At 53.5% G+C, this 22,700-nt stretch overlaps 1 protein-coding gene across 4 annotated transcripts in view; it reads left to right on the top strand.

Moving 5' to 3' along the window:
- Positions 1–827: 827 nt before the first annotated feature.
- Scube1 (signal peptide, CUB domain and EGF like domain containing 1) overlaps positions 828–22,700 on the top strand; it is a 127,291-nt gene continuing 105,418 nt past the window's right edge. For 3 of the 4 annotated variants that reach the window (XM_047550973.1, XM_047550975.1, XM_047550971.1), the window contains exons 1-2: positions 4,050–4,232; positions 7,550–7,681. In XM_047550973.1, coding sequence (XP_047406929.1) covers positions 4,145–4,232; positions 7,550–7,681 — 220 coding nt within the window. In that variant the 5' untranslated portion in view covers positions 4,050–4,144. Of the gene's footprint in view, positions 956–4,049; positions 4,233–7,549; positions 7,682–22,700 lie in introns of those variants that run through there. The other variant, XM_047550972.1, reaches the window with a different exon arrangement.

Genomic DNA, 22,700 nt, shown 5'->3' with positions numbered 1-22,700 from the left:
CAATATGGAAGCAAAAAGAGTTAAAGGCTTGCAGAGAGGAGTGCCAACATCCAGCATGGCCACGCCTCTCAGCCCCCTGAGCTTCCAAGTGTGACTTATTAACAGGCGTGGGTGCAAATCCCGCCTCTGCCATTTGCTAGCTCTTCGATCCTGGGCAGGTGACCTGAGTCCCTGTTTTCTCCAGTGTCAAGAGGGGCTGGCGGTGGCTTCTACCTCACAGGAGTAAATGACACAGTGCACAAGACATCCCAGCACAAGGCCAGGCACACAGGGACACTTACACCTGTGATTCCACCTCAGGGGCAGGCCAGGGTGGCAGGTCAGGAGACATTGTGTCTCGACTCAAGGGGGTGATTTCAGAGCCTGGACCATGAGCTCATGGGAACTGAGATCCCCATTTGATAGGCCAAGCCAAGGAAAGGGACTGTGTGTGGCCTCGGGTCACCTAGGAGTTGCAAAAAAACAAACACCATCAAAGGTCTAAAGAAGTCTGCAGCATCCAAGGGGTATTATGCAATTTCATTTTTCAAAAAAAAAAAAAGAGGATGAAAGTCTAAATTCTTCAAGACTGAGGCTTAAGGTCCACGTGATGAAGTTCTGCACTCCCAGGGAACTGCATGTTCTCAGAGAACTTTCATTACTCTTACTGATCAAGAGGATTCTTCCAGGGGAAATTTTTTTTTAAAGTAAGGCATTCCTAACCAGCAGGATAGTACGATCATCTGTCCTCACAGCAATTCTCTTCGTGATGATCCCAGAACACCAATAACCTCCATATTCCAGTCGCGGTTCCCAGCTCCAGGCTCAGTATCTCATTTACTCCTCCTCGCAAGACACTAGCGGCAGTCTGATGAGGAAACTGAGGTTCAGAGAGGTTCCATGTCTTTCCTGCCTGTGATTAATCTTCCGGATAACCCTCAAGGTTGGTTGTGCACACCTGAGGCCCACAGAGGTGGTAAGTGACAGCTGAAGCAGGCAGAGGAGGTGGGGTCTGAGCTCCCCAGTTGAACGCAGCATCCATGGCTTCCCCACTGATGAGGACTGGGGTCAGCCGCTGGGGTCAGGGTTGCAGAGGGGGCTCCTGGAAGGAAGGAGGAGATGGCAAGCTGATCTCCTCCTCTTCCCTCCTCTCCTCCTCAGAGTTGTGCAAGGTGTCGCCAGGGGGAGCCAAAGAGCCCCAGGTCGCCTGCTCTGGGCACCCAAGACCTGCAGTCCTGCTGCCTGGCTCAGCTTCTCCATGGGGTGCAGAGAGAAGCAGTGGCCAGGAGAGAGTGGGCAGCTGGACTCACTCTTCAAGGGCTTGCCAAATAGCAAAGAGTCTTTTCCCCGGAGCAACAAGAATTCCCAGTTACCCAATTCCGCCCTGTTTGCTCCCTTCCATTCACTCACCTAAGAATGGTTTCTTAAATGCCTGCTGCCAGCTGTGGCCCCCATAGAGATTAGCCGTGAGCCCCCAGTCTGGAAGGAGTCAGATGTGAAAACCAAGGTGAGCTGGGCTCTGATGGCGAAGTCCAGGGGTCTCCAGGAGCCCAAGGAGACCTGCACCCCGCTTGGGGGCAGGGATTGGGATGCGGGTAGACCCAGCCTTGTGACGAGGGAACAAAAGGGACTCGTGGCAGAGGGGGCATTCAGGCTCGGGTGTGAAGGGCAGGACCTCTGCAGGGCTGTCTTTGTCAGAGATTTACCAAGGCCAAGACTGTGGAGGAGGGGCTCTTTGTGTGCAAAGAGCTCTTGGTTGCAAAGAGCTCCGTCCCTCTGGAGGAGACTGCAGCCATGGGCGTTCCCTTCTGAAGCCAGCGAGCCCATCCTTTGGCCTCCACTCTCCCGGCTCTGTCTCCCAGGCTCCCAGGCCCCAGGGGCATGACTGAGTCCTGGCATTCCAGTTCTCGCCCACCCCATCCCACCCTGATCACACCCGTCAGTCTCTGCAGGCAGCCCTGCATCAGGTCACGTGCTGTACAGGGCTGTACAGCTTTCCAGGTGCTTCCAGAACATTTGCTCACTCACTCACTTGCTCTGTCTTTACCTTCTCTCCATCTACCCTTCCCCATCCACCAGGAAACCCCCCTCCTCCTGCCTAGTGCCCAGTTCCAGGCCACCAGGCCTAGGAGGGCTCCCTGATAGCCTCCTGGGGTAGAAGTGACCTCCTCTCTCTGTCCCATAAGCCTCTTCCTAGAGAGTATGCCTGAGAGTATACAGGTGTGTCTTCATTTCCCTTTGACCCTGCCGCCTGGCTCTGCCACGTGGACTATATCTTCTAGAAGATGGTCTCCATCTACACACCTGAGGATGCTAGCTACCAGCACACTTGCTGGGCACACTTGAGGGCAGGCTGGGGACAAGAACTTCACATGGGTGAGAGGCACCCCTGGGCTACCGGGTCACAGTCAAACAGGCCATCATCTGTCTCCATCCCTACCTTGATTTGGGGAGAGAAAACCTGGAAGGTTTCCCTGTTGCTATCAAGCTTGGGGGACACCTTACCAAGAGTGAGGGCCTCTGATGAACAGGCACAGTAAAGAACATTATTTAAGTCAGGGGTCCCTGAAAGGCCTCCCCAAACACATTCATTGTCCCATGCACAAGACAATATGTGGTTCTGGGGGAGAAATCCAAAGACCATACAAAATAAAACCTAAGAGCGAGGTCTCTGGTATTAAACGACCAGCCAGGTGTGACCAGGCCAAAGAAAACGTGTGACGTGGTGGGGTGGGCCTGGGGCTTGGTGGAGCCCAGAAGCAGCTCTTCCTCCCTCTCTGGTCCTTTCTGATCCCCCACCAGTGATATGACTAGCCTCAGTCACCAGGCCAGTGCCATAAGGGGTACGAAGCCAGGTGGCAGCAAGAGCCGGTGGGCAGATTAGATGTCCAGGACTGAGAAGATGCCTACAGGCAGACGTGGAGTGTGCGCGGGAGGGAGTGTCCCGGCAGGGAGGGGAGCTGGTGTGGGGGCAACGTCGGGTGAACGCTGGTGCAGGCGGAGTGGACAAAAAGAGAAGTCTTGTCTTTGAGTCGAGCCGGAGAGCAGGGGAAGAAAAAAGGAGCTCTTATTGGTGGTTGTCAAGGAGATGGGCCTTGGGGTTTGCTGAACTTTCTTTCCTTAAAGCGTCCTGCCTGGAGCTGAGAGGGGCCATTTATTTCCAACAGCGCCTCGCGGGCGGTCCGCGCCAGGCTCCAAGGCCGAGGGCGTCAGGTGGAGACCCCAAGGCAGGCCCAAGCAGCTCTGATGCTCCTCCCGCCCTGGCCACCGCCCTGCCGGGCCTGTCACTGGGAGGCCCTAGCCTCGCACTGGTGGACTGCCAGCCTCGCTGGCCAGGGCAGCCCTGCACGGTGGCGGTGCCCTCCGGGCTGACTGCAAGCGGTATCTGTCAGCCACCGCGCAGTCGCGGACGTCCTACCACAGAAGCATGTCCTGCGGCTGTCGCATGACAAGCACACTTACGGACCATCGCCCTTTGGAGAGTGGCAGAAAGTTCATTTGCTTTGAACGTAAATTTTGAAACCATCTCCGCGAGTTTTTCAAGTCCAGCTTGTTCGCTGCTGCCTGGGCAGAGCTTGGCACTCAGTAGGTGCTCTGCAAACGTCGCCGGAACGGCCCCACGGAGCAGGCATTTCCTTCACTGCTAATAATGCCACAGGGCCTTCGCGACCTCTGAGAGCCGGTTCGAAAGCCCCCTCCTCTCGCTCCGGCGTGCGAGAGCTGGGGGAGGAGGGTGTTGCCCCCAGAGGGGCGGCCACCCTGAACGACGGGGGCGAGGGGGTAGCGCAGGGCAGCCAGCAGCCTCCGAGCGAGGCTGGGCGGAGACCCCGCACCCGCAGCGGCGCGAGTCGGCTCGGGGCCCCCACCCCCACCCCCCACCTGCCGCCCACCGGAGGGGAGGGGCGGCTCCGGACGCCCCCGCCCGCCACTCCCCCGCGGGCGGGCGCCCGATGCCCATTGGCTGTCCGCGCGAGACGCCCCGCCCCCTGGGGCCGCGGGCCAATGAGAGCACGGCTGTCAGCTCGTCAGCCGCGCCGGCTCGGTGGCTCAGGAGCCCGAGCGGTGGCCGAACAGCAAGCAGCGAGGAGCGCTCGCCGAGCGGCCGGTCGGTGGGTCCCGCGCCCGGCACGCCCGCACGCCCGGCCCGACCCGGCCCGCAGCGATCATGGGCGCGGCGGCCGTGCGCTGGCACTTGTGCGTGCTGCTCGCCCTGGGCACGCGCGGGCGGCTGGCGGGGGGCAGCGGGCTCCCAGGTAAGCTCCGGGCCGGGGGTCGGGGGGCGCCGGGGGGCTGAGGCGCGGTCCCAGCGGGCCCCCACCCGCGCCGTCGGAGGCCGCAGCCCGCGCCGCCCCGCGCCCGCTTTGCCTCTTTGCAAAGTAACTTCTGAGGCCGACCCGGGGCGCCCCCTCCCCGCAGCCGGGCTGGTCCGGGGCTCCCGGAGCCCAGAGGGGGCCGCAGCAGGGGCGGGGTGGGCTGAGGCCCGGGGAGGGGAAACGTGAGGGCGGGAGGAAGAAAGAAAGCGCGGTGGCTGGCCGAGGGCACCCCGCGTGCGGACCGAGGCGGGGCGGGGACCCCGGAGCCGAGAAGGGGCTCTCCAGGGAAGAGGGGAGCGGGCCGAAGGAAGCCCGGGGAGCAGACGCAAGGAGGTGACCGAGAGAGAAAGAATGGACAGAAGGAGGGAGGGGATCGAGGGACAGACGGACAGTAAGGGAGGCGTAGAGGGAACAGACAAAAGGACACCGGGAGAAGCCCAGAGAAAGACTCGGAAGGGTGAAGAGAGTGGAAGGTCCCAGGGGAAAAGAGGGAAGCCAAGGGAGGGAGAAGGAGGCAAAGGGACGCGGGAGGGAATAAGACAGATCAAAGGGGGTGGGGGACGTGGGGAATGGACCACCCGATGGAGGAGAGGTGGAGACAGATGGACACCAAAGAAAGACAGAAGGACGGAAAGGGAGGCGCACCAGGAAGAGGACGCTGAAAGAGGAAGGATGGAGATGCCAGGCAAGAGTCGGACATCTGGATAGTCAGGAAGGAGAGGAGAGAAAGAACGCAGAGTGGACACCGGGAGCAGCCACAGGCACAGGAAGGAGGTGGATGGGACCCAGAGGGAGCGACGACTGGACCTGGACCTCAATGATGAGGACATCTGGAAAGGGAGGCAGGAGACACAGGAGGGAGCAGCTGTGGTCAGGCAGGCAGGTAGCAGAGGTGAGGGGGGTGCCAAGGGGACTTCACAGGGACTCTGCCTCCCTCCCTGTCCTCTCTTCCTCTTTGGTTGCCTGAAAGGGGCTCCCAGGCAAGGCTGGGGTCCCATTCTCTCCTCCGGTCTTCAGAGGGGCTTCCTCCCTGGGGAAAGGTCTCTCCTGCCCTGCTTCCTGTGCCTCCCTGGAGCTGGGTTCCATGGGATCTGTTTTTGGGGGTGTGGGTCTCTTCCTGGGAGCGACACCTGTGTGAGGTTGCCAGGCGTTTACATTCCACAGTTGGAGGGAGCTTTTTCCCACGGGTCCCCTCTTTCAGAAGCTGGACTTGGTCTGTGGGGGTCTCTCCCAAGGTTTGGAGTCCTTTGCCTCTCTATGACCGTCCCCTGGTACTTCTCTTCACCCATCTTTCCCTCCTCATGTGTCTCTGTCTTCCTCTGTCTCGTCTCCTGCCCTCTTCCCCCCTCTTCCCCCCTCTTCCCCCCTCTTCCCCCCTCTTCCCCCCTCTTCCCCCCTCTTCCCCCCTCCGCGGAAGCCCAGTGACTGAAATCCCAGTAGCTGGTCCCCAGCATAAGAAAACCAAAGTCAAAGTGAGCAGCCTGTGCCGCAGGCCAGGCAGAGCACGTAGCCAGAGGAACTGTGCCCACAAAGCCCTGGCCTGGGCTCGTGGGCCCTCTCCCCGTCTCCCACCTAAGGTCATGTTTGTTCTCGGTGTGTTGGCAGACAGCTCCACCCACCCCTTGCCAACATGCATCTGTTTCCATCTGGAGGAGGATGCACACCCAGGTGAGAGATGGAGATTAGGGTTAGAGGTGGGCACCAGGCACAAGAGCCCCAGGCAGTTTCCTGTCTCTGATTCCCTTGCACTGACCTTTGGGAAATGGGACAAGCCATACTTGTGGCCTCAGGTCCTTTCTTGACTGATCCCAGAAGTGGTCCTAGTCATTGGCCCTGGCCTGTAACTGCCCCCCAGTTCCCTTCCCTACTGCCCTGGGCAGCTGTAGAGGGTGGGCCACCCACCTCAGCAGATGACACCACCTTCAGAAGCGAGGCTTGTGTGTGTGTGTGTGTGTGTGTGTGTGTGTGTGTGTGATGGAGGACTCCTGCACACACAGAGGAGGTCATTCTGTTGTGTTTCTGTTTGATGCCTGTCTTGTCCCAGGGGTGAGTGGGAACCATGGGGGCTGGAGCAGAAGAAAAGGAGTCCTGCAGGGTGGAGGGGGAATCTCTGAAAGACCCCCATATGCAGATTTAGAATCCAGATGCCAGTCAGGGGACTAATTCAAAGTGGGCATTTTGAGGAACCAGAAAATCTAGGGTGAGTCCAGAGGCATGAAGAGGCAGGGATGTTCCTCGCTTTCCCTAGGAGACTGCATCATGGCTTTCCTGGTCCTTCTGTCTGTCTGCCTTCCATCTGTATTTTCTTCATAGCCAGCTGGATATGGCCTGTCCCCAGGCAAGCTCCTTTTGTGTCAGAGTCTAGTCTCTCTCCTAATGAGTCAGCGACCTGCAGCACCTTGCTGAGTGCTCTGTCCCCTCACCTAAACCTGGGGAATTGCCTGTGCCCCAGGGCACCCCGCACCCCCCTCACCCCCCACCCGTGTGGGTGGGAAAGTGTGTTCAGGTGTATCCCTGGGAGCTATTTTGCATCGTGTTCCTGACAGGTGTGTGTGTGTGTGTCTTGGGGGCTGAGCTGGGGAGGGCTAGGAGTCCTCTGAACCCAGACTGAACTTGAATCTGGAAGTTGGGCTGGGAGAACCAGGTTCCTACCTAGGTTTCTAGGGATCAGAAGCATCTACTAGCCAGGGTTAGCCTAGTTGAAGGTCAGTTCTGCCCCTGGACTCCAGTCTGGGAGTGTGGAAGCCAGATAAGTAGCCCATACAGCTACAGCCTCAGGGCTGGTGGGATCCAGTGTTCATGTCCCCTTCAGGAGTTCTTAGGATGGTCTCTGCTCACTGCTCTCCCACCTCCGTTTTCCCATCTGTAACCCAAAGTGGCTGAATTTAAACTCCTCCAAGGACCCTTTTGGCTCTAAATTCTAGAATAAGGAGAGTGGCCCAGGATTGGAGCCATGTTTATGGGTAGAGCAAGATACACAGAGGTCCTCAAGTTGTCCCTAATCCTCAATTTTCCCATCTTTTTAGTGGGAATTACAGCTGTGCTCAGAAGAGTTGTGAAAATCAGTGAGTCCAAATGTCTTAGTAGCAATATGCCTGACACAGAGCAGCTTCCCCAAGGACACTACCAGACTGTCATGTGGCAGCTGTAATTTCACCTACCCCAGTGGTCAGTGGGAGGGTGGAGGCAAGAGCTCCTGCCATTGCCGGGGGTTGCCGCCTCCCCAGCCATGCTTCACCTGTTGCTTCTCCGCCCAGGGCCCGTGGAGGTCGACGAGTGCTCAGAGGGAACAGATGACTGCCACATCGATGCCATCTGCCAGGACACACCCAAGTCCTACAAATGCCTCTGCAAACCAGGCTACAAGGGGGAAGGCAGGCAGTGTGAAGGTGAGTCTGCCCAGCCCTCCTGGCCAGCCCCGGCGCGTGCTGGGGCCAGGGCAGGTGGCAGATGTCCACCCCATGTGATGCCAGCTGGAACTGAGCCCGCAGCCCCGCCGCCACGGGCACGAGCACAGCCTCCTGCGAGCCTTCTCCTCCTCGGAAGCAACGGCTTCCCCAGAATGCACGCCGCCTCCCTGGAGGGTGAAGTCGGAGACATGGGGCGCCTGACTCTCACCTGGTTTTAGACTTTTTCTTTTTTTAAAGGACAAAGGTGAAGAGTCTTATATTTGGTGTCTGTCCCTGACTAGATGTGGGGGAGAGAAGAGCGTGGGTCCCCCACTCCTACTTGGTTCCTAACTTCAAACCAAAACCACCTGCATGGCCCGAGCTCTCCCAAGGGACTGCAGAGCCAGCCACCCGTTGTGAACTGGCCCAGCTCTGCCCAGGCTGTGGAGCTTGGGCAGGGACTGCATTTGTGCCATTCATCTGTCTGTCCAGACTCTCGCCCCTGGCCCGGGGTTGGGGGTGCTGCTTTGAACGTCTGACAATAGAAACTGGCTCCCTTCAGGCTGACCATCCAAGAGAAAAGAGCAGCTTTGGGCTGGGCACAGTGGCGCACACCTGTAATCCCGGCGGCTCAGGAAGCTAAGGCGGGAGGATCATGAGTTCAAAGCCAATGTTAGCAACTTGGCAAGGCCGGAGAAACCTAGCCAAGACCCTGTCTCAAAAATAATTAAATAAATAAACAAACAAATGAAAGGGCTGGGGACAAGGCTCAGTGGTTAAGTGCCTCTGGGTTCAATCCCCAGTACCAGGGGGAAAAAAGAGCAGCCGTGGCAGTGTTGGGAACCAGAGGTCTCTGGGGCAGAGCTTGGCCTGGTGGGGCAGGTGCTCAAAGCAGCTCTCACCACGACGGACGTGAAGTCACTGATCCAAATCCTCCCTATCACTCCCGTTGTACAGGCGAGGAAAGAGGCATCTTTGACAATGTCCCCAAGTTTCACAGGGATTGGGATTCAGGTGTTCTAATTCCCACTCAACCACTCTGTAGAGTCTCATTTCCTTCTCCAAGTCCTGCCAGCTTAGCTTTTCAGAGTGTGGGGTTTGGGTCAGGAACATGGCACGTGGAAACAGGATGGGTATGCTCTTTCTGTACCAGACTCTGCAGGGGCCAGCATTTTAAGGGGGACGTGGCAACAAACGCCACCTTCAGATGCTGATGTTGTTTATACATTCCACTTATTGAGCCTGAGTGGGCAGATGACGTCTTCCTGGATCACGGCTAGTTTGGGCAAATCCCTGGCTTACTCAGGGCCCAGAAGCTGAAGAGTGGTTCAAGTGGCACGTGTGTGGCTTTGTGTGACTACTTCCTGACCCTCTGCTGGGCATCCCAGATCCAGTGCCCTGGAAAAGGAAGGTCATGTTGGAAGCCCCCACCCCCACCGTCTCTGCCACCTTAAGCTACTGACTAGGCCTCTTCCCCTCCCAGCCTAGACCCTAAGCTGCCATCTTTTGCTCAGAAGCCCATATTTTTCCTCCCTCCTGTTCCCCTGAAGCCCTTCAGAGTCCAGCCTGAGCAACCCACTCAGCTCAAGCCCTGAGCTAGGAGTCTGACTCTGGTCCCCAAGCCCGACTCCGGCTCTTGCTGGCTCTGTGGGCCTCATTCCTCTCTGCTCCAAGGGGAGGTCCTGTTGCCCCTCTGGTGTGAGGAGGAGGCTGTGCTTAGACTGCAGGAGCTACCCAGGCCTCCCTGCCTCTCCAGGACCCCAGCCTCTGCCCTTCACCTCCTGACACCTTAAAGTGGCATGTGTGCGCGCGAGTACGCGTACACACACACACACACACACACGATGCGGGGCTCTTCTGTGTTTCTCTCTCCTGCCTGGAGCTCCTGCCCTCTTTGTGTGTCCAAAATAAATCTAAAGGCTAATCACTTTTTAATTTGCCTCCTCCAGGAAACCTTCCCATACAACCTCCTGTCTGTTACACATACGCGCACCACACCTGCACTAAGTACCCATTATCTCCCCAGAAGTCCCTGGGTTCCTCTTCCGACTCTGGGCTGTAATTACGTCTTGCTTCCCCAGTGCCCTGCGGGCTCGTTTGCTGAGGGCCTGCCGTGGGTTTGGTGTTGGGGCCATCACATGGAAGCTGTCAAACTCGGGCTGTGTCCCGGGAGCTCACAGCGAGCTCCTCAGTTACAGAGAGCCTGGCACGTCTGTCACTGTGCCCCCGCTCCTGGGGCAGAGCCTGGCACCAGCATGGGCATGCGGGAAGTGTTGGTCTGAGCTGGCTTTCGATGGCCCTGTTGGAGCTCTTAGACCAGCCGCCGTGCCACCGCGTGTTGGCAGGGAAGCGTGGAGCACTGTGTCCGGGAGGCTCCTTCCTGCCATGTCATCGAGACCCCGAGTCATGCATGAGAGCTGGGAGAGGCCCTGCCTCTGCATGGAGAGGTGGCTGCAGCCACTGCTGAAGTGGACCGTTTGCCCTTCCCAAGCCTGTTTCTCTTTTGGTTTTACGGAGACTGAGCGAGGCGTGCTGGGACCGCCTGCCTCCTGGCCTGGCTCACCGTGGGCATCAGCACACAGTATGTGCGAGTGCAGGTGAGGGTGTCACTACCACCATCGCCATCCTGTTCTCACGGCTTCTCAAGAGGGCCGCAGGCTCTGCTGCATCAGGATCAAGAAAGACCTTTGAAATCGTGTGTGCGACAGAAGTGACGGTCATGGTCCCATCTCCTCCTACCTCCAGGAGCTTGTGGACTTGAGATGCAGTATGGGCTGAGGTTATTTATCAGTGGATATTCTTGGCAGGTACGGGGTGCACCTGTGTCTGTTGATTGGCCTTGTCAGCGGTACATAGAATGACTGTCAGGGTCTGGGGTTGGGGCTTAGTGACAGAGCGCTTGCCTAGCACACGTGAGGCACTGGGTTTGATCCCCAGCACCACATAAAAAAAAAAAAAAAAAAAAAACTAAATAAACAAAATAAAGGTATTGTGTCCATCTACACATAAAAATTTTTTTTTTTTAAAAAAAGAATGACTGTCATCCTCCAAGAGGAGGAATGCCATTTGGTCACTTGCTCCCTCAACCCTCATGAGTGAACCCCACATGCTGGTGTGGGTTTCAGGGCCCTGAGTGAACCCTGTCCTGCTTGAATGAGGTATTCTCATTCCTGGGGACCACCCACAGTTCTCAGCTGGTACCAACACATCCCCGTGGGTCCTTCACCCTAAGACCACCAGAACCCCTACCAGCTTCCCCTGGATGACTGCAGAGACTTCTGGGGGCTTCCCACCTAGATGCTTATTACCTTGGTTTACAGATGGACAAGTGGAGGCCTGCAAGGGTGGGAGTCTAGGGAGGTGGAATGAGAGCCCAGGTGCGGTAGGCTCATTTCTCCATGCCACGTGTCTGCAGGTGGTTATTACCATCTGTCCCTTTCTGCTCCAAAAAGAGGAATGAACAGTCCTTATTCAGCTAAAGAAGAGAAGGTAAAGCATAGATCAGAGCAGACTGCATAGGTTCAAATCTGGTCTGGGTAGCCTGGGCAAGTTACTTAACCTCCATTGGTTTATCTGTAAAATGGACACACCACTAGTACCTGCTTCATAGAGTTTGAGGGTTAAATGAGCTAATGTATTCATAGTATTTTAACATCAGCTGGCACATAGGACATCCCATGTAAGTGCCAGCTCTGTTACTGTGGTCATGATGTTGATGGTGGTGTTGATGAGGGTGATGTTGCTGTTGATAGTGATGATTGTGGTGATATTGATAATGATGGTGGTGATGTTCATGATGGTAATGTTGATAGTGAAGGTGGTGGTGATGGTGGCGACAATGGTGATGAAGAAGATGTCGATGGTTAGGGTAATTGTAATGGTGGTGATGATGATGTTGATGGGGAAGGTGGTGGTGATGGTGATGGTAATGGTGATGTTGATGGTGGAGGTGATGTGATGGTGGTGACGATGGTGATGGTGGTGACAACGTTGATGGTGGTGACAACGTTGATGGTGAAGAAGGTGGTGATGTTGATGGTGGAGGTGGCGATGGTGGTGACGATGGTGATGGTGGTGACAACGTTGATGGTGGTGACAACGTTGATGGTGAAGAAGGTGGTGATGTTGATGGTGGAGGTGGTGATGGTGGTGACGATGGTGATGGTGATGGTAGTGACAACGTTGATGGTGAAGATGGTGGTGATATTGATGATGGAGGTGGTGGTGATGGTGGTGATGATGGTGAAGGTGATGGTGATGGTAATGGTAATGGTGATGTTGATGGTGGAGGTGGTGGTGAAGATGGTGGTGATGTTGATGGTGGAGGTGATGTGATGGTGGTGATGATGGTGATGGTGATGGTGAAGGTGGTGGTGAAGATGGTGGTGATGTTGGTGGAGGTGGCGATGGTGGTGACGATGGTGATGGTGATGGTGGTGACAACGTTGATGGTGAAGATGGTGGTGATATTGATGATGGAGGTGGTGGTGATGGTGGTGATGATGGTGAAGCTGATGGTGATGGTAATGGTAATGGTGATTTTGATGGTGGAGGTGATGTGATGGTGGTGACAATGGTGATGGTGATGGTGGTGACAACGTTGATGGTGATGGTGGTGACAATGTTGATGGTGAAGATGGTGATGTTGATGGTGGAGGTGATGTGATGGTGGTGACAATGGTGATGGTGATGTGGTGACAACATTGATGGTGAAGATGGTGGTGATGTTGATGATGGAGGTGGTGGTGATGGTGGTGATGATGGTGAAGGTGATGGTGATGGTAATGGTGATGGTGATGTTGATGGTGGAGGTGATGTGATGGTGGTGACGATGGTGATGGTGATGGTGATGGTGATGGTGAAGGTAGTGGTGAAGATGGTGATGGTAACTGTGATGTTGACCATGATGTTGACGAGCATGTTTTTGATGTTGGTCATCCTTATTGTGTTATGTTCATGACCATAAGTCAGTGATCATAATGTTTAGATCAAAATCTAAACAGAGGTAAAGCTTTGTCTTTTTCCAACAACCTCCAGGACTTAAAATGGCTAGGAAATGAGCCTCTAGTTCCTTGACTATTCATGTAAAACCATATGTATGCATCCATTTCCCCAGAGATGTGGACGCGCAGCATCTGCGGATGACCATCTACCTGGGAGATGCAATTTAAAACACATGGACAGGCTTTCCTCTGCACCTAAAGATACTTCAGGAATGACAGTCATGCTGCCACCTTCCCTCTCTGCAGACACCAGTGATGGATCCCCACACCCTCCGGGCAGTCATTTCCAGGGTAGATGAAACCTGCGTTCCCTGCCTGGGCTGCCGCAGCTGCAGACCCAGAGCTGGCGTGGGGTTCTGCAGCAGTTAGAGTTTGGGGGGCTGAGTCCCCATCCTACAGATCTCACAGACTTTAGTGTTTACTGTGATGAACGCAGAGGATGGATTCTTAGTGAAGCATGCCCAGGAGCATGACTTCCCCAGTCTCCCTGGTTCTTCGTGGGAAACAGAGCCAGGTGGTGGGAAGCCCAGCAAGGGGCTGTGTGAGCCTCTCATGTCCTTAGCGGTGTCACTTTGGAACTTCTGAGTTTGAACCCCTTGTTAGCAAACTCGACACTGGAGGAACCCACCCCTCATTCTGGGAAGAGCTGCACTTTAAGACCATCTTGCCATGTGGCTGGTGACCTCAACATGGGCAGCCACTGTGCAGCTATATCCTGGGCTTAATTCTGGCAAGGGGCTTGCTGTAGCCAGACGGAGATACCCTGGACAGCTGGGTAAGGCTCTGAGAGAGGCAGGGGTCACATGGGCATTCCCTTGGTGATTTGCATCTTGGCAGAATCTAAAGTTGAAAGAAACTTTATACGCATCCAGGGCAGCCCCTGTGTTTGACGGGTGACCACTGCCCGTGCTGCCCTCTCCGGACCTGTATATACCTGTTTTAACCCAGCCACTCTACATTCATGGAGTGTGGGTCCCTCGAGGGAAGGGTTTGTGACCTGTTCTGCTCCCCTCCCTGGAACCCAGCAGGTATGGAGGGCATTTGTTGGTGGAAAGGGCAGGTCATGTGTCCCCAAGGACACCTCCTCCAGGAAGCCTTCCCTGGTTCTCCAGGTAGGTGAGCAATCCTCCAGGGCTTCCCTCCTCGGGGCCCCTGTCACTCCTGGTTGTGATGACCTACGTGGCTTCCCTGGAGTCAAGCCCAAGGCTGGTTTAGCACCCAGTGCTGGTGGTACCAAGAAAGGCCTCCCAGAGGCCCCACAAGCTCTGAAGACTTTACGGATAAGGAAACTGAGGCCCAAGAGGAGAGAGGACTAGACTAAGGGTAGCTGGTATGACCAGACAGGTGGCAGAGCTCACTTGGGGATGCTGACCCATCTCCACTTAGGTGGCCCAGCTAAGGCAGAAGGGCCTGGATTCCAGCCCCACTCAGCCATGAGTTCCCAGCAGCAGGCAGGACTCCCGGCAGCCTGCCTGAAAGCAGCAGGGTGGGGGTCTTTAACTAGGGAGTGAGAGGACACTACAGAGACCCTTTCCTGTTCACATGTCCCCTCCCTTGCTGCTGCCAGTTTGTTTGACATAGGTCCCGGGAATGTGAGTGGTTGGAATCTCATTGCTGATTGCAGCAGGGAGAGGGTGTCCTGGCTCATGCCCAGCTCGGCCACTTAGATCCTGTGGTTTGCTAGTCCTTCCCTTTCCAAGCTCACCCAGCGTTCTCCCTTCTTAATTGCTCAAACTCACCAGCACCTTCCTACCTCAGGGCCTTTGCACATTCTGTCTCCTGTCCTCATCCTTTTGCTAAGCCTGTGTATCCCCAGCTCACTGGACCCCTTGGGTCATCATGGTACTTTGGAAGCTGCCAGGGCCAGGCTTGTGCTGGCCTCCTGGTCTGAATTAGCCAGGCCTGTTTGTGCTCTTTCTGCCGGAGGGGCAGGCTGGGGTGAGGAGGGTGCACTTCATCCCCTTAAATGCTTCAACTCATTCAACCTTAATTGCCTTGTTTTCATAGACATTTGCTGAGGAAAAGGACCAAATTATAGCTTGAATTGGGTCTTACTAATCTTAATTAAAAGCTCTCGTTTATAATCAGGACCAGGCCTCAAACGAGGAGCGAACCACCCTCAAATGGCTTGTTTAAATCACTAAGCCCCTTTTGCTAATCACTGTTTAGTCTGAACCAACAGCGCACATCGCCCCTTCTGTGTGTGCCTGATTTTTAGACCACTTATTCAAGTGGTTTATTCCATTTGCAAGTTCCAACGCAGGCCTTTCCAAAATGCTATAATTAAAACTCTTGGGGGAAATAAGTTTTTGTTTGGGCCACAGCATATTAAATATATTACTATTTTCCTCTTTTTGTGTGTGAAAAGGAAAAAAATGACAACCTTATGGCCATCAGAGATCACAAAATTAGCATGTCTGTAATGAATGTAAATAGTCACTTCCTGAATTTTATATCCCCGGGGCCTGCTTGTCAATCACGGCAGTTAGGTAGATTACAGAGCATGTTATTAAAGCGTTTTGACAAACTCCTAATAACATACCCAGTGATCCGTTTAGTTTAACATCAGAAAAAAAAACTTCAAACCAATTGGCCTTCCTAGGGAATAATGTCCGTGACCTTTTAAAATCATTTTCATCATTATTACCACACACTTTATTGAAATTTCAGATAAAATTCTGCTTTGGGGTGGCCAGGAAAGACCTGGGGAGGCAGACTGTGGCAGGGGTGGGGGGTTCTCCTTCGCATCTTAAAGCATGCAATTATGCAAGCTAACACGCGCTATGCCCAAGAGGCACTCACATCCCGCAGACTCACAGGCAGGAAGACGCTGGATGTGACTTAAAACTCCAAGTTGCTGTCAACTAGTAATTAGGCAGCCGTGCTTGCAACTGGTCCCACTCTGCAGCAGAGGTTAAGCCACTAGGAGAGTTGTTACAGTCCATGTCCATTTTTAGTAGAATAAATAGGAACATAAGTTCATGCATATTGGCATTTAAGTGCTGGAGGCAAGTTCGTCTCTCTGGGCCTCAGTTTGCCCATCTGTAAAACCCGTGCCCTGGATTGGATTCAGGGAAACATCAAGAATGTTTGCTGAGCACCTCCTCTGGGCCTAGCTGGGGCTGGGCTAAGGTCTGTTTCCCGCCCTTGACCTCGCTGGTTAGAGGGGCTGAGCAAGCAATGGAAGCAGAGAGAAGACTCGGTGGGGGCAAAGGAGCGGGAGGGGGGAACCTGGGGAGGACTCCCTGGGGAGGTGCCAGTTAGGAAAGCAGGAGCAGGTCACTGAGGCTCCCTCAGCTCTGAAGGTGGGTGGGAGCATCTGCAGCCAGGACTCCGAACCTCGATGACTCAGCAGGCTCCCGGAGTGATGGACACCCAAGGCCTACTCTTCGCGTCCACCTAACTGGAGCCGCAGCACCTGTTATGGGATGTGCATTTGATTTGAGTAGAGGCTCCAGGAGGGTGACAGGTCTCTGCCCCTGCCTTGCACCCCTAATCTCTCCCAGCTCCCCAGGCAGCAGCCCGTCCGCCCCCTTTCTCCAGTCCTCTCGCCTCCTCTTGGCCGCTTCTTATTACAGTGGCTGTATTTGTTTTTCCATCAGAGGAATGCTAACCAGAAAAAAACCATTATTTCTAAGAAAATAAACTGTGGGCTTATTGGCCTTTGAATGCTACTGAAATGGATGTTGGCCTTCCCCGAAGGCCTTGAGACAAAGAGGGCCTGGGGGCTTTGTGTGAGCAGGCAAGGTCAGGGGGTCTCAGAGGGTGCTCTGAAGGGGTCCTCCAGATGGGCCAGGACAGCCGCCTTGGGGAAGAGAAAGGATGTGACGTCAGCTGCCGCCCGGGACTCTGGCCTGGGTCAGCAGCTGCGGGGGTCGATCTCGCCTGCGTGCTCCAGGATTCCCAGGTGGCACCCCATCTCCAGACCTCCCAGGCCTCTGTCCGTTCTCCTGCCCCTTGTGCCAAGAGGGTAGAGAGCTGAGAGTGACCCGTGGAGACCTGGCTTGCAGGCCTGAGAGGCCTGGGGCAGGCCTTAGCATGCTGATTGCCAAGTTCAGAGAGGGCAGGCAGTCCCGGCCCTTCAAGCGCCCATTGTGAGCAGCTCCTGCCTCAGTGCTTTTGACCTTGTGGGGACTAATGCTGGTTCAGCCTTTGTGGGTGGCAGGGTGTGTGTGTGTGTCCGAGCTTCAGCTGAAGTTAGCCACCTGACCTTCCCACGGCTAGTCCACGGGTGGCCAGAGCTCTCCTGGGGCTGGGTTAGTCTGGGTCATTCCCTCCCCCCACCCCAGTTGATAGTTTTTTGTGGCCAGGGTCCAGGCTGAGGGGAAAGGACCTGGGGAAAGTATTGGCACAGAGGAAAGCAGGCAGGTGACTTGACCCCCTGATAAAGACTGGACCCCATCTCTGATGGGAAGGTGAAAACGAACCAACCTGCTTGCATTTGAAGTTTGACTTTGCCTCTCACTTGCTGGATGATCCTGGGCAAGTTACTGAAGTTCTCTGAACCTCAGTTTCTTTTTCTATGAGATGAGGAGAGTTGAGACCTTTCCACCTGAATCACAGTAAGGATGAAACCAGTTGCCATTAAGATGGTCCTGGTGTGCAGCTGCCACTATTGTTATTTTTATTACTGTTGGAACGAAAGTCCTCCAGGAGATGTAGAAAGAAAGGGAAAGATGGAACTGCACCAGGCCAGGGGAGGGAAGAGGAAGCCTGAGCTGTAGTCCTGAGTTCAAGCTGCTGTCAGCCCTGACTTGCTGATGGGGTTCGTCCCCAGTTCCCTTCTCCTGGTCCTTGGTTATCCTTTCGAAAGTCCAGGGCAGTGGATCGGAGGAGCTTTAGGACCCCAGCTCACCAATTCTGAGTGGTGACTGGGTTTCTTGGCAACTGTGTTCCTGGTTCCCTGATGCTAAGTTCAGAGCTCCCCCAAGAGCCTGCGGTTTGGTCTGGGGCATCTTCCCCGCCTTTCCTAAAGGGGATAGGAGAGTGACCAGGCCTGTTCTTGGTGGGAAGGAGAAGAGGGGCCTCAGCCTGAGACCAGCAGAGCTCTGGGGTCCATCTCAGACAACCCAGGAGGTCAGTTTCCCTTGACCGGACTTCATCCATGTCCATTAGTCCTGACACCAGGGCCCAGGACCGCCCCCAGTGCAGGGTTAGGGTAGTGTTGAGAGAAAAAGGAAGTAATTAGTGGGTCTTATCCTGTTGGTTTGGTGGGGAAACCCCCTCTGGCCCTTGGAAGTCATGCACCCCACCATGAACCTGGGCTGAGCAGGTGACATTGAGGTCAGTTCAAAGTAAGCATCCTGTGGTCTCCTCACATCCAGGCAGATCCCTGATGACCAGTCAAGCCCAGGGGATAAGATCAATGACAGCATTAACTTGTTTTTAAAAATTTTGAGCAACTTCATTGAGATATAATCCACATACCATACAATTCACCCATTTAAAGTCTACAAGTTAGGCCCTTTTAGTAAATTCAGAGTTGCTCATCACCACAACTAGTTTTACAGTCTTCTTATTACTCACCAAAGGAAGCATCACCCCCAGCCACCACTCCAGGCCTCCAGCCCCTGTGGCTTTTTGTCTCCATAGATTGGCCTTTTCTGGTGCCTTCGTGTTAATGGAATCATACAACGTGTGGTCCTTTGGACTGAGATAGCATTACCCTTGAGGCCAGGCAGCCTGGCTCACCTTGTTTTGGCTGTGTGGTCCTGGGAAAAGCAGGCAACATCTCTGAGTCCGCGTTTCCTTTGCTGCAAAGTGCAGCAGTAAGCGCCCAGCTCCCAGGGTGTTGGACACGCAGGGCCGACACCCCGCCTCACGTTACGGGACTCAGTCAACAGAGGCTGCAGTCATCTCATCTGCTTTTTCTGTCATTCAAGTCCAGTAGACTTTTGCTGAGTACCTTTTGTCAGGTTTGAGGCTTCAGCTGAACAGAACATGATTCTTGTCCCCATGAACTTGGAACATCAAAGGACACAAACATAAGCCAATGAGAGGATGATGATGTCTGTTGGTGGGGTATGAGGCCCAGAGTGGGCAGAGGGGTCACGTCTGCCAGAAGATGGGCAAGACCTTCAGAGAGGCAGCGGCAGGTAGCTCAGGGTGCTGGTGAGTAGGTGATGGGACAGGTGAAGGCGCTCCTGGCAGTGGGAATGGCTTGAGCAGAAGTGTGGTGGCCCAAGCCTTGTGGCAGACTGACGTTGCCAATAACCAGACCCATCGGTCATCTCAGTTCTTAGAGTGGGGTGAGGGGAACCTTCCTTCCTCTGGCTTGGGCCATGGTCGTTGTGTGCTACTAGGAATGAAAAAGTCTATAGATTTGTGCTGGTTTCACGTGACCTTTGACTTTTGCTGTAATTAGCTGCTGGGTCTGCTTCTGGCATTGTCTCTGCAGAAGGGAAACCTGATCAATGGATGCCAGGGCCCCTCAGAGAGCAGGTCCCCGTGCTCAGCAGCACAGACCTGAGCTTACCCCTGCTCCCCTGGAGAGCGGGGACTTAATCCTTCCCGCTAGGCAGCCGAGAAGACACCTTCCCAGAGTGCAATTAGCCAACAAACTGGATTAAGATTCACTCATCAGTGAGGACTTCCTAAGACGTGCGTCTCATCAGACGGCGTGATCTGAGGAGCGCATGGTTTCCCCAAAGCAGACAAAGGGAGGCCGTGCTGGTGTCAGGAGAGCGGGGTCTTTGTTAGAACATTCGGGCTCACTGTCTTGGAGGAGTGTCTAGAAAAAATGCCAACCTGAGGGGAAACAAGAAAACATTTTCAGTAATGATCTCTGAGAAGGGAGAATGTGGTGCTTTAAAAATTTTTGAGGTTTCCAGTCTTGATTTTCAAGAGAAGACCCTAAAATAGTATTGAAATAAAGAGGAGGTGTTCTGAGTTGTTGCAGAAGAATCTTTTAGAATCTGAACACCACCGAATAAACATATTTTATAAGGCAGTGAGAATCAATTTTGAATTAAATGAAAAAAGTAAAAAGTCCTATTTGAGTTCCATTGCAGTGACGCTGGCCCATAACCCAGCTGTGGGGTTGTATGTGCTCACTGCCATTTTAATATAGGAAAAGTGGAACTGTGTGACCTTTTAAAAATCCCATAAGTGGTTCCCTATTCTGTTTCTCTGCTCTGTCGGGTGTTGGGAGCTGTCTTCTGTTGGAAATAGAGTTTTCATTTAAAAAAAAAATCTCAGCTGGGGAAGGATCAGGGGTGGCTGAAAGAAGTTGGTGGGCTTCTCATCTTCAGTGTGGACTTCTAAAAGCTGGGCAGACTTTTTGTCCTGCCCACCCCCTGCACCACCTTCATCTGTCACTACCTCTCAAGGGTAGGTTCAGATCTTGGAAATAAGAATAAGAATGTACATGACATCCTTCCCTATCATTTTTCTTAATGACTTTTTGGAGCATGGAATACTTTTTTAAAGTCTTCATCACATGCACCCTGAGGATGTGGTCCCAACAGGAGGAAGAGAGCATGCATTTGACGGGGGCCTGGGGACAAGCTCCCCAGCCTTGTCTGTAAGGTGGAAGCAGTGCTCACACCTGCAGCCTCTGCATCCATCGCTGCTTGGCTCCTCCCTCTGAATTCCTGTGTCTTCAACACACTGTTCTCCTCTGGGTGTCTGTGTCCAGTCATTGGGTTAAGGCCCACCCTCATCCAGGGTGACCTCATCTGAACTCGATTACATCTGCAAAGACCCTGTTTCCAAATCAGGTCACATTCTTAGGTACTACAGGTTGGCAGCAACAACTCTCTGGGGGACATGATGCAACCCACAACAGCCCTTTAGGAATGAGCATCCAGAGCTCTGCCCTGTCTCCTGCCTTCCTTTACCCTCTGTGCACACCCCATCTGCCTGTGCTTTTTCTGACCCTAACCGTTCTTAAACAGACATCTGAGCCTGATGAGTGTCTTGGAGGCCTGTGAGGCTTCTTCCAGGGCGCGGTGGCTCCTGGATGTGGTTTTTACCATAATAAATCCATTTGCTTTGGCAGAGATTTTTCTTAGTTGGTTTGTCTTGTTTCTCTTATATATTAAAGGAAGACGCCTGCGTGGTTTTAAAAAACAAAACTTCAAGGCACAAATGGGAAATCCAGAAAGGTTTGGTTTTGTGAGCTAAAGTCCTCCATTCTGGGTGCTGGTGTTGCGGGGGCGGGGGGGGTGTCAAGCTGGCTACCCCAGAAGCCTGTGGGAGCATGTGAGTCCTGGGACTGGAGAGGCACTGATCAAGTTAAGTGATGCTTAGAGCTGGGGGAACTTGGGGCAGATGAAGGAAGAGACATAACAATGGCCCTCCCTGCACTCTTCAGCCCATTGGCATCTACTGCAGCCTACTCTATGGGGAGCCAAAGGAAGGAAAAGTCTAGAAGTTGTTGCATTGACTGTTCAACAATCATATGCCTTATGGCTATGGTGGCCAAATCATTTATCATTCCAGTAGTGAGAAGCAAACTCCACCTTTGCCAGGGAAATTGAGATTCATCATTATCTCCAATCCGGGGAGGAGTCACCCTGGTTGGAGGCCTGTGGATTCTCAGACCTCACCACTATCGAATCAGCTGGCTCACTTGCATTTGATATATGGTAACAGACTGTGTTTCTTTCTTTGTTTTGGCTTCACGAGAGCTCAGCCCTGTTTGTACCTCACCTTTTGGAACTGTGCTAGAGTTACCAGATATATTTCTCCACAGTCTCACCAGCTTATCTTATTCATCAGCTATCTTTTCTTTTTCTTTGTCCTCTTATTCTTTTTGAAGATCATATTGCATGTATTTCTTAAGCTTTTTGGATCGTTGATGATTGAGGGAGTGGGTGGGTAAGTGATCAAATAGAAATTTGGGTAAATCAATGGGTGAAGGTTGGAATGTTGGTAGATGGGTAGGTAGGTGTTAGGTGTGCCATGTGTGGTGTGTTTACTAGAATGGCGGGTGTTTGGACCAATGAGTGGGTGGTTAGGCATTTGGATGGATTACTGGATGTTGGTGAGTGGTTTTTTAGATTAATAGGAGGATGGGCATCTGACTGAATATTTGGATATATGGGCAGATGTGCGCCTGCATAAATGGATGGGTGCAGAGGTGACTGGTTGGAGGAGTGGTCAAATTGAGATGCTGTATTTTTGCATAAATAAATGGAAGATGGTTGAATGGATTTGTATGGATAGGTTATGGGATAAGTGGATGGATAGTTGGTGGGTAAGTGGGTATATGGCCGACTGGTCGTTTGAGTAGATGTATTGGCATGCAACAGGCAGATATGCATGTGGATGGATGGATGGACGAGGAACAAGAGAAAGGATAAATGGGTAAATAGCTGTTTGGACGACTGGATAACACTTTCTCAGTATGTGGCATAAACATGTGAAGGGTCATATAACATGTATAAAGCATTTTGCCAATGACTGGTATGTGATGGACATTCTGACTTACGAGAAAGGATGTGGGCTTTGTAGAATGAAAGGCCTTTGTTCCAATCCTTGCCCCCCACTTACTATGTGACCTTGAACAATTGCCTGACTTCTCTGCACTCCAGTTTGCACAACCATAATGTGCAGTTAAAATACCTATTCCAGAGGGTTGCTGTGAGAATTAGAAGGGCAGGTGGGTTTCCAGAGGAGACACTGGCTTACTTCCTTCTCAGCTCGGGGTGGGGAGAGAATTCTTTTACCCAAGCATGAAATAAAAGACCTTTCCCTCACCTATGTCACATACACTCTATGGGATCCACAGCAACTGCTGAAGCTTCCCCTGAGTCACCTGATTGAGAGAGGGAACAGTTTTGGGCTACTGGGTCTGAGCAATGAGAGGTGATGCTCATGGTGCTGTCATGGTAAGGGTATGGAAAAATCACTCTTGGTTGCTGATGTCAAGAGAATGTGGAAGGAAAACAATATTCACTGTGATGGGGACCCCTGGGGGTGCAGTTTGGTGAATCAAGTTGGGTTACAGTGCCTTCAGAGTATATGTAGATGGGGGGGGGGGGGCAAGTGTGTGGATTGGTGTATCCCGGACT

This window comes from Sciurus carolinensis, chromosome 4 (genome assembly GCF_902686445.1).
Source record: "Sciurus carolinensis chromosome 4, mSciCar1.2, whole genome shotgun sequence".
Classification (NCBI taxonomy): domain Eukaryota; kingdom Metazoa; phylum Chordata; class Mammalia; order Rodentia; family Sciuridae; genus Sciurus; species Sciurus carolinensis.
Note: the sequence above shows the minus strand (reverse complement) of the source record. Positions and strands in the feature narration are given on the sequence as shown.